Source organism: Corapipo altera, unplaced genomic scaffold (assembly GCF_003945725.1).
Source record: "Corapipo altera isolate COAL_440 unplaced genomic scaffold, ASM394572v1 22b, whole genome shotgun sequence".
In the NCBI taxonomy this organism is placed as follows: Eukaryota; Metazoa; Chordata; class Aves; order Passeriformes; family Pipridae; genus Corapipo; species Corapipo altera.
In genome coordinates this window covers 21,604,656-21,616,754 of record NW_020884876.1, presented here as the reverse complement: position 1 = coordinate 21,616,754, position 12,099 = coordinate 21,604,656, and the positions used below count along the sequence as shown (strand labels likewise).

General features: G+C 40.4%; 1 protein-coding gene across 7 annotated transcripts in view; it reads right to left on the bottom strand.

The window, feature by feature from the left end:
* The window catches only part of SLC20A2 (solute carrier family 20 member 2), a 57,632-nt gene that overhangs the window by 25,284 nt on the left and 20,249 nt on the right, over positions 1–12,099 (bottom strand). For all 7 annotated transcript variants that reach the window (XR_003526513.1, XM_027636365.1, XM_027636363.1 and 4 more), the window contains 3 exons: positions 7,316–7,866; positions 2,346–2,486; positions 1,025–1,110 (listed from right to left, as the gene is read on the bottom strand). Coding sequence is in view for 6 of the 7 variants with exons in the window: in XM_027636365.1 (XP_027492166.1) it covers positions 1,025–1,110; positions 2,346–2,486; positions 7,316–7,604 (516 nt within the window). In the remaining variant the exon portion in view is untranslated. The remainder of the gene's footprint in view (positions 1–1,024; positions 1,111–2,345; positions 2,487–7,315; positions 7,867–12,099) is intronic.

Here is a 12,099-nt window from a genome sequence, read left to right as displayed (position 1 = left end):
ACAGATCTTACTACTTTGTGAATGGCACAGATGGCAATAGAAATTCAGTGTCCTTAACTTGAACTTTTTCTGCCTCTTGAATGCTTAAATATGTGGCTTTAATACCAGAGTTCATGTATTTTGATGACTAATTTCTTAAGTTGCTAGGTTTTGAATGCCATAGTGGAACCTTTCCTCATTGTTTATGCAACTTGAGTACTTCTTCATTCAGAGCTGAGTCTGATCAAATCTATCACCTGTTTTTATCACTGACATTTATTTAGATCAGAAATAAAGAATGATGAAGCTGAGGTTACAGGTGGTGCTATTTATAGCAAAGGAATTAATCCCTCATCTATTTAAGTTCCTTGTAACACTGCTAATATAGTGCCCCTTATTTTAGGTCATTGTCATGCGCTACACTTCCCCATTTTAGCAAGCTGAATGGTGTGAGAGAAATGGAAAAAGCAGATAAAAGTGTTCTGATTTCCAATTTATGCTGGGTGGCATGTAAGTGATCTTTTGCACTGGAGGTGCATGGACTGATGTTATCAGGTCACTAAAACCCACTAATTCAGGTTTCTGGAGAATCTACAAAATATGCAGACGCCCATCTCCTGTTTGATGTGCTGGAAAACCAAAGCTTAAAATTTCACAATTATAAAATGCCAATTAGAGTATCTCCAAGACAGAACTGTTCGGTTTGAATAACAGTCAGAACAGCTATTGTGAGGCTAAGTTAATGCCAGCAAGCTTGTACTGATACAGAAGCAATCTCAGTGTACCATCTTCTGACTAAATAGAATATACAATATTAATTATCACATAGCACCTTCTAAGCCTCAAATACTTGTCAAATTACTTACCCCGAGCTTTCAGAACTGCTAAAAGCAAGTAAAGTTCTAGTGGCTATTAAAAAAATGACTGGTCTCCTGTGCAAAAAGCAAGCCACAAACCTTCAACTCTGGAAATGCCAGCACTCAAATGGGAGGCTAGAATACAACCTTCATACTAAGCACTCATTACAATAGGGAGATTTCTTTACCTTGTTTAAAATGAAGAATCTAATCAGCACAAAGAGGACTCCAGACATTAAGCCAGATAACAGTGGGGAAATAAACCAAGAGGCAACTGTGTCGAAGAAAAGAAAGAAAGAAACTTGAAATAAACAGTATTCTTGCATAATAGTTATGTAAGTTGTTAATGAGCAATAAATTTAAAACAGTTCTTGTACAATTGGAATGAATGTTCTGTATGTTTACTTACAACTGATGCAACTCAGTGTCCACTGACATTCATTAAAGTCAAAGTAATGCTAGGCACCATTAGAAATATCAGCCAAAGCATCTCCTGATCATTTTGCAAGTTTAGCAATCAAATTCATCATAAAAGTTTCTTGTAGTTTGAATCAGAGTACACCAAGCAAACCCTGTAATTTCCTAATCACCACAACCACAAGTGTTGCATGCAAGTGGAAAGCAACTGCATTTAGCAGGATGTCATGCTGCTCACAGGGGAAAAGTCTCAATTTCCAAAATGCCATAGAAGCACCAACTGTAATGTATAATGCGTGTAAATTTTTTGCAGGCCAGTGCTGCAAATGTCCAGGACTGATTTAACTGAAGTAGGTGGCATAACTCCCACTGATTCCAATAAAACTGGATTAGGGCAGCACTCTGGAAATCTCGTCCAGAGTGATTTATTGTTTGCAGCATGGTGAACAGATTGATTCTGCTATCACTGTAAACTCTCTTTTACTTTCAACAGAATTAAAAAGAATATATGCATTGCTAAAGTTCAAATATATTACCATGTTTTCAGAATCAAATCCTTTTAATACAGGCTTTAGGCTGCACCTCGGGTTACAAGGCTTCCAAAACAATAACAAAAAAATCCATCACATCCCTGCTTGGATGTACTGATCTTGGTAATGGGAGGCTGTGTGTTAAACATGTGCTGTATGCCCAGATTTTGCCTCCCTGAAGATGGTGGGTGGAGAAACATGACTGTGGGCATTCACATGACGGCATACACATTGTTAGAGAGCAAGAACAGGGTAGTATGAGCTGCCACAAAAAGAATTAGAAGAGGACGAATGTCACCTTGAAGCATGTCTCTGAGGGACAATGTGTCCTCAGCTTACCTCCGAGGAAGTGCAACTTTTGTCTTACCTCTTTCTCCACTGCAGACACACTGCAGCCCTTAATAAACATGGCATCAGTGCATCTTATGAATGACACTACTGGGGTGGAAAATAAGTTAATGAGGAACTGCTATCAGCACAAAGCAGATTTCTGGGAATGTTTTTTTGCAGGCAGTACACAGTATTTCATATCCTCTCACACATAAAAGGAGATAGCACTTACCAATCTTAACAAGTTGCATCCACTGGACACCCTGCGTGCCAATTGCCACCAGAGAAAATCCAATCGTAGCACCTACAATGCAATGGGTCCCTGATATTGGGAGTTTCAAGAACGATGCAATTAGCTGCCAAACAGCAGAACCTAGAAAAAACCCAACCATATGGTATAAACAACAACAACAATAATGTAATACAGAAAATTCTTTGCCACATACCCACATTCTTTTAGAAGTGCTGCCTACACTCCACATGCATAACAGAGATCTTCTAAAGAGAGTTTTGTTCCTGTTCTGTCTCTAAAAGCAGATACTAAGACAGTTTAATAGCAGCTTTGAATGCTACATCTTACTTATGACTGTTTATGACTAGCAGCTCTTTACACTTCACAACAGTTCTGCCTTTTTTTTTTTTGAAGGCTCTCAGTATTTACAGCCTGTCTGATTAAATACACAAACTGGTCCCAGCCTGCATCAAGCTTAGAAAACCTTATTCTTCAGAGCTGGATCTGGAAGCCTCCATGTGATCAGTGTGAGAAGGTATTCACCATTTCACTAGTGAACTACCCACGCTCCTAAATTTGGATACTACCAGAGAAAGACTCAAATTGTGGGGCAGAGAGTTTTTATGCCTCTTCTCAACAATGCACAGCCATTCAGAGTCCTCTATAGGAAAAACAGACTGAGGAGGGAATAAGGACTCTGTCAACTGCCTTTATTTGCAGTTCACTGTCACACTGGAGAAATTCAGAACTGCAGAAAGGTCTTGTCTTAGTCGTGGAGTAGCCAAAGATATCCTGGGCATAAGGAAATAACTAAGAGATGGTGGTTAGTGGTCTATAAAGTAATGCAATGTCTCATGTCCTACAGATGTCCAGGAAGGATGGTGGTCAAGAGTGCAGGGAAGAAAAAAAAGTACCCCAAGCACCACTTTCAGTAGTTAGATCAGACCACATTTGGCCACCAAGCCCTTGAGCATGCAGCTCCATTCTTCAACTCACTTTCACTTTGCAAGGACCCAGGTTTCCTACTCCTCTTGCAGTGGCACTAACCTCAGGACACCAAAATAATTTTGGCAGTGACACAAGCATTCTGTGTACCTCACCTAATATTAGAAAATTCTTAGAAAGATCTCTTCTTCATCTTTAGACTTGATGGCCTTAAGACTAAATCTTCATGTGTTAAGAGGCACCAATGGCAGCAATCAGACTGCCATGAGAGATCCTGAATTTTCTGGATCATGCCACCTCTCTTAACAGATCTGCAGCAGACACAGGTGATAAAGCAAAGTCACTGAACATAGGCTGTTACCCAAAATTTCAGCCTCCATCCTCAATTCCAACACTAGAAGCTGGTTTGAAGGTCTTCAAACAGAGACATCTGCAAATGGTGATTTGCTGGTATCATATGCAGCTACATTTGGAAGTCAACCAGTTTGTAAAACTGATCTCTCCTGGGGTACTATCCCAAAACAACTGTTACTTCTCTTGCCCTTTAATTTTTTGGCTTATTTTCCCCTGTACTAAAATAAAAATAAATACACTTTGATACCTTTGACATGAACTTAGATACCAGCAAGTGGAAGTGAGGTGAAAGAGAAGTCAGATGGTTACACCTGTAAGGAGTCAAATAAACAGATAGGCCAGCCATAGGTATGTAATTACAAAATACTCAGCCTGAAAAGTAGGGAAACACAACAAAGCCACAGCTGCACTGCAAATGTGTAGCAAGGGCTGGGTTTTTTTGTTGGTGGGGAAATAGAGGGATCATGGAGCTCTTTCGTGTTTAAACAACTCAACATAATCATAGAATCACAGAATGGCTTGGGTTGGAAGAGACCTTAAAGATCATCCAGTTCCACCCCTCTGCCATGGACAGGGGCACCTTCCACTAGATTAGGTTGCTCAGTTGAAAACAAACATGAGAGCAAGAGGAAAAGTGGATGGTCTGAGAAGGACAATGCATGATCTAAACAAGTTTAAGGAAGCATATTAAGGAACAGAAGAAAATACAAATCAAGCCAGACCAGGACTTTCCTCCAGTGTTTGTAGTGCCTTAACTACCTACACCAAAGCTTTAACTCCTCTTTAACAAAAAATGTATGTTTCCAGTTTTTACCGTTGCAAAACTAACCTAGGAAGCAGGAGGTTCACTAGACCTGTCACAGAGTCCCAAATTCAGACTCTTCATGCCTGCTGACACCACGGCTGCACACCCTTTCCTTTAATACCCCCTAAAGAGAGAGGGCTGGCTGCAGACTGCCCTGACCAAGAGTTGCCAGCACCCACTTTTGGCCCAGGGTGTGTTTCATGCTCCCCTGGTGCTGAAGGCACCACATCCATTCTCCTGGGGCTCCAGTGCTGTGTGCCAGCCATAATCCCCCATCAAACACCACGTCACCTGCAAGACTAGATTAGTACTTTGCTTTACTAATCCTGGCTGGGATATCCTCTCTGTTGGTGGAATCTCCTCAGTCGCACCAGCTGCTGACTTCTGCTCACACCAGGACCACTACAACAACACCCAGACAAATCCTGACAATAACCTGACAATTAGTTAATGCTAAGGAAGCACTGCAATTTACTCCCAAAAGCAAGTCCCTCACTTCTGATCTGCCTAATAAACAACACTTTAATATGCTATGAATTATTACAAAATGCTACATTTTAAAATTTTAATCCCATTGCTCCCTGCATCCTTCTCTCTTAGGAGAGAAGCTTGCCCTGAAAATTACCATCTGCTGTTTGCTGCAAGCATCAAAGGATCTTCCATCAACATCTGGAAAGAGGATACAGTGACTTTTGGTCTCTCCCAGACTGTTGACTCATTTAAGCTTCATTGAAATTCAGAAGCTAAATCCATTTGCAAAAACATGATCATGAGGCATGAGAGAACAGGATGGGGGAAAATGCAGAGCAAAAACAGAAAGAGGAAAGGAAAACATCCAAGAAGGCTCAGAGAAAACACAGAAAAAATATCATACATCCAGAGAAGAGCTGGAAATGGATTTGAGGGGAAAAAAAATTGAAATCTGCATTTTGTAACTTGTGATTAATTCTGAGATTTAAAATGTGGAATTTCTTCTTAATGCCCTTACTGGAGGAAGGGAATGCAACTGGTCATGAAGTTCACACAGGCTTATGTAAATACGCATGCAAATAAGTTGTTTTCTTTGAGCTTCTGACCAGTTGCCTCTGCAGGGGGTATCTGAGACTTAAAACCTTGCCCTGCCAGGATCAGGATGCCAGAAATAGATACAGAAAAGCAAAAGGACCCTTCCGTCAATGGGAATCATGAGTATCAAGAATGCGCAGGTCACTTACATTTCAGACAGTGAGCTATCTCAGCAAGAAGAGGGCTAAATGATGCAAGTGGAAGTCTGAGATTAGCTCAGATGGTTAGAGCACGTTGCTAATAATGCGAAGGTTGTGGGTTTGATCCCCATATGGCCATTCACTTAAAGAGTTGGATTCGATGATCCTTGTGGGTCCCTTCCAACTCAGAATATTCTGTGATTATGTAATAAAAAACCACCATACAGCCCAAGGGAAAGACCAGGAACCTGCAGCTGACCTTGCAAGATATCAGGAAAGAGCAACTGATGGGGGGTGCCCAAGAGCACTTGATGTGGTTTACGGTGGCAATCTCCCAGAAGGACCATCTAGGGAAGTGGCTGCAGTCCCAGCAGTGATTTCTCACTAGCCAACCCTCTTCCCCTTGGGCAAGGAAAGGTGGTCAACCTTCAGGAGGCTCAGGAGCAGCCAAAGAACTAAGGGAACTACCTCCCCACAGTCAAGCACACAAAGCCACCTCTGACAACTCCAGAAACTGTCACTCAATGTCCATTTTGATCCATTAAAATAAAAAATATTTAAAAAAGTGCTAAAGTTTCCCCTAAGAAACAGGAAAATAATCACATGCAGTAGACCTCTGCAAAGATTCACCTATCCCATGTGCAGGTCCTGCCTAAAAACTGTGAGGAGGTTAGAGGGATAGGTAGAAATAATATTTAGATCAAGTTTAAGTAGGTTTAAGGAAGAATATTTTTAAGTGGAACATCCCTTTCAAACAGAGGGTGCTGCGATGCTTGTACAAATCACGCCACCCTGTCATGGGATGCCACGAACCTGCCAGACTAAGGAAGTGGTGGTGGGATGGAAGGGCTGGCCCCTCGCCTGGGTTGCCTCTCCCACAGTGAAAGGGTTTCCTTCCTGCTGCCTCCTGACCTTTAAAAGCAGGTTTGCTCCTTGAGGGAGCTCTCTAAAAGCTCACAAAGCCTCTTGCATATAAACAAAGAGTAAATACTGTGGCTTAATGTTACTTACCTCAGAATATGCTATTTGTTCTAAACTGAGATTTAGTTAACTGCCACCAAAAGTAGGGGAACAGACTCTAAAGTACAGTAACCTGCTGTCGGTTTGGGTCAGAAAAATTAAAGAGACCTTAAATGTGTGATTATTTATCTTTACTGCTCCCTTAGTTTTGCCATGAGCAAGGGTGAAGTGTACAACTAATTGCAATCACTCAAATCACTTAAATGATTTGAGTGATCAAATCACTCAAAATGTGTTTGGATTTTCTGTAATTTTTTTCAAAACAACTCCTTCTTGTACATACTCACTGCAAACTGCTGTTTCTGTAGAATCTTCTGTACAGACACAAATACTGTGCTTTCCAATTTTCCATTTACCATCACAAAAATCTCCAAAATAATTTTTTTCAGTATCCTATACATAGATAGGATCCATTTTGTAAAACATTTTTTTTGTCTATTAGTTATGAACCACTGAAAAATGTAAATTATTAGAAGCATTTAAAAAACATAGGAGACTTAAATAGGAGTACAGGCCCCTGCATTCATACAAGACCAGATGTGCAGATCCAGAAGATGGGTAGACTTAATTAACAATGTTCACAACAAACAGGATGACAAATACACAACAAATGTTACTTGGAATAGGAAAGTGTTACTTACCAACCATTGCACTCACTTCTCCTGCCATCAGCAGTGGGACAGACTCGTTGTACAGGTTAACATCAATGATACCTTTCCGAATTGTTTCTCCTACTTTTGCTCCCAGCAATACTGAGCCAGTGGTTTCAAAAACTGAAGCCAAAATGCAAGCCTGGCGTAAAGTAACGACACCAGAGCCCACAGCCGTGCCGAAAGAATTTGCAACATCATTTGCACCAACTGAAAAAGCTAAAATAAAAGCAATGATAAACCCCACAATGACCATCCACAGGTACTCATCCATTGCCATCTTTCCCCAAACCGTAGATTAGCTTCCCCTTTGCAAATAGTTAATAGTCAAGGCTGGAGGGCACCGCAACGGATTTGGAAAGCAGATTTCTTGTAAACAATGAGTTCTCTCTGGAAAGTGCTGGGTAGTGTTAGAATGTGAAGAAACTGCTAACTGCTGATTTTCAAACTACTATAAATACTGTTCATTTGGCTGCCTTCGGTCAGCAGTGAAACACATTCCATATTTTGCTCCCAAACCGGTATAACTGCGATGTTCTGTCCTGCAAGAGAGAAAAAAAAAAAGAAAAAGAAAAAGAAAAGAAAATTAAAAAAAAAAAAAGAATACTCAGCAGAGCCCATAACAATGCGCGTTTTCAGAAGTAAACAGATGACTTAAACCCACTAATGGGGTCCTACCTCAGCATGTGACTGCTCTAATCATAAAGCAATTCAGAAAAGATTCAAATTAGGTCACCTCCAAAATAATATGTTTCTTGCAATATCACTGACCAAGAAAATCTTTTGAGCAATTTAAAAGGATTTAGAAAGTTTGGGAGTTTTGTTTGTGCTGCATTTACTGAGCAGAGCAATAAGCCCTCTTTCTGGCAGGAGGATTCTTCTTGGCTTTTTGTACCCAGTGAATATAAGACATGCCATACAGCCTGAGTCTCAGCTGATATATATCACCTAGCTTCACTGATCTCAGCAGAGCTCTCAACATTTTATCAGATGCAGCCATGGATGCACTCCTTTGAAAAATTATTTTATATATATGTCTGTCTAGGAAACACCACTGAAAATACTCTGAAGAGCATTAATCTGTTGCTGTTATCACATCCCATGCAGTAAGAACAAAATTTTTTACAGCTTTTTAGTCACTGAAACAGCGCAGTAATTTCAATATTTCCATGTATCCCTACTGGTTTATAGAAGTCTATTAAAAAAGCGCAACTAAAACATTGAGCTCTCTGCTCTTTCCTACAGATATTTATCGATTACTGTTATTATATTCAAACCATTGTCAAAGATACCTTTTAGTATTTCTATTTAGCTATTTTCATAGCTTCAGATTTATGACCGTATTTTGAATTAGTCTAATCTGATAAGAGTGAGCTCTTTCAAACCAAAAAATTGACATAGAGAAAGGGAATTTAAAAAATAAAACCTTCACCATCCAAAAGACTGTTAAACAGAGTGATAAGGCCCACAGTGACATCAAGATGGTCAAAAGCTAGAAGCAAATTTTCCGAAACCACCTGTCTCCTCCAAGGGCTAATTCTCTTCTCTTCACAGTCACCACAGACATCGCGTGGTAAGGGGTTAAATGAATGCAAATATGCATCAGACAACTCCACACATTTTAAGAAGCACCTCTAGAGATCAGGGGATATCAGATTAAAAGCCCTGAGCCCACCTCCTGCTTGCTCAGTTTCCTCACAGTTGCTTCAATTTCATGCAGTATTCCCACATGTAGAGTTTCAAGATCATGCTTAATTTCTTTTGATGACCCAAATGCAATATAGGTCCTGCGGTAGTGAAGAGTAAGGGTCCTCTGAAATAATGGTAAAATTAAAAATTAAAAGAGATTTTGCATATTCCTGAGATGCTGGATACTTGAGAACAACCAACAGGAAAATACCACATTTATGCGTAAGTGTTTCCTAAAAAACTCTTAAACTGATGTCAAGGATTGATGCTTTCTCCACCTATACATATTCAGCAGAAAAGATGGCCCTGTTTCTTTTTCCAGGCTCCAAACTGGCTGAACAACTGTTGCTCCAGTCTTTTCCAGACATGGAGCAGACATAAATCCTTGAATGCCTTACACTCTAAAACAACATTTCAGAAGGTCTTAACGGCTCAAAACATTTGTATAAGGATTTTTATACTATGAGATAACATGAGAAAACAAAGCACCAAAGCATGTTTGCTGCTTGAAGACTTGTTGCCTTTTTATAATTCATGAGCACTCAGCCCATTGAGTGGAAAATGACTTGACAAAGACAGAAAAGGCTAAAGATATTTGGAAGAAACAATTATAGTCAGCACTTGTTTGCCTGTGAAGGAAGACAAAACCCCACTAAATGCATTCATCAAAAAAATTGTATTATGTATATCAGACTTTTGCTAGGAGATGAAGTTCTGTAGTAGGGTCCTTCCTTGATCCTGGAGATTAATGATTAAATTCTCCACCCTGTGTGGATTTACACAGTACCTTTGCCAAGTTAGCCTCGGTGCCCCAGTTTCTTCTCCTGAAAATGGGCAAAGCTGACTGAGATCCATGCATGCATCCACAGACTCTGTGATTATATGAGACCCATTCCCTTTGGACAAGCAAGATGAAAGCACACCCATATTCCCAATAGAGATCTGTCTTTTCTGTACTTATCAATCAACCTACCAATTTACTGTGGTGACCCAATTTCTGGGATAAGGAAGAGCAGGGGGATTGTGACATTCCCCCACCGCAACAGAGTTCATGGGACAATGTTTGTCAAATCTGGCTCCTCCAGTCATAGCAAGTTCCTGGAGCTTCCAAAATAAACCACTAAGTCACAAGGTTGCCTTTATTAGATTCCCTGGGAAAGGGTGGAGAGAAATCCTCCAAATGGTCCCAAAGAAATTAAGACTTCAAGTGTGTGTATGTGTGCTCCTAAAATGCCTCATGAAGGCCAAAGGGTATCCAAAAGTCAGTGGGGCTTTTGGCAAACAGCTCAGAGAGGCAGCTACATAAGCACCCTCCCTGCAAAATGTGATATATGGCCTCGAGAGAAAAGGATGTCTTAAGTAAGAAGTCACCCCTCCTGTAATTTTATCAAGGTGATGGTTCAAAATAGAGCTTCCTCCAAAACTTGATGTCCATGGCATCGATATAAGGAACAGAGCACAGCAACAGGCAAGCCTTGTTTTTAAGAAGATGAAAATCAAAAGGAAAAGAGGAATAAACACACATTTATAAACTAATATGTGGGTTGCCTTTGAATGGTTAGGTGTTACTACTTTCAAACTTAAAAAACGGTAAGAGATTTTAAATGCTTATAAAGAAAGAAACAGAACGAAAAAAAGGCACATCTCTGAGAAAGTTTTCAGAAATGCAAAATATCCTGCAAAGTAGGCCAGTAACTAAATACAGACTAAATCTTGTACCACGCTTCTTTCTAAAGCTCAAAATACATCTGGCATGCTCAGACACGCTGAGCAATGCCCCTCATCACCTAATCTAACCGAAGAGCCTGTGGTATTTCATGTTGTTATTGGGATGAAAAAGAAACTGGGATGGAAAAAACACCATGCAGCAGGGAATGGCAGGTGATCTGCTCTATGTGTGACACCTGGAAGTCATTAGCCTCTTTCCCTCCTGTGCTCATTTATATTTCATCAATGTGCCCTTATGTAGCACAAATGCAATTCAACCTGACCTGCTAGATGATGGGAAACCCTTCTGTTTATCCGTGGGACCAATACCCCCTCTGCAGTCAGGTGCACTATGCTACAGCAGCAGACTCTGGGTGGAAAAGTTTGTTTTCCTATTTAGGCTTTGGATAACTCTTCCAGACCCAGCCCAGCCTGTTCTGTAGTGGCTGTGCTGCAAATTCACGCTTGGGCATTAGCAGGGCAGAGGAACTGTTTTAGGACTGGGGAGCTGCAGGACCTGAGGCTGGAGCGTGCATCTCTGATGGCTATTAGAAGGAAGGGAAATGTGAAGGAAGATGACATTTCAAGTTGTAAGAAGCTAATTCTGCATTAATGCAAGACTTCTAGCTAATAGAGTTTTCTTATGATCCATAATCAGCGCACCATACTTAGGAGGTCTGAGTGAAAGCTTTTTATGAGGACTTAAAAACTTACAGAACTTGCATCTCAGTGAGAAAAATTTGATTTTTGGAAATGCTAAGCACGTCCCTCTGCCTTGCTGGCAGATGATCCAGACACCCCCCTCGGACTGTATTTTGTTGCTAACTAAACAGCTTGTTATAACTCTGTCAACACAGAATGCTATTTCTTCCCTAAGGGAGAGATGAGAAAAAAACCTAGGTAACGAAGCACCTTGATTCATGCACAATGACAAGTGAATCCTCAGGAAAAAGTTAGGAACTCATGGCAATCACAAGATCATTTTAGGACATGTTTATAGATGGACATTTACTAAGACAGCTCTTCTGGAAGCTATTCATGGTACACTTCTGAGTCTAGACAAGATTTTAGTGAAAAAAGTAATACTAAATTTGCAAACCAAAGATGACAGCGGTTTTTTTTGGGGGAGGGAGGCAGTCTACTAAACAAATTGCTCCTAAAGAGAATGCAGAAGTATCCAACAGCAGGGATGAATGGATAAATAAAAGCTCTGGACTAAGTTCAAAGTCTTGGGAAGCAATCAGAGTGCATTACCCACCAGCAATCCAACTGTATGACATAAAGGAAACAAACAGAGATCCCATAAATATCTTTTAATCTTCTCTTTGCAGAAAATTGGGGAAGAAACCTATTGCACTTGTGAAACATTGAAAGGTATG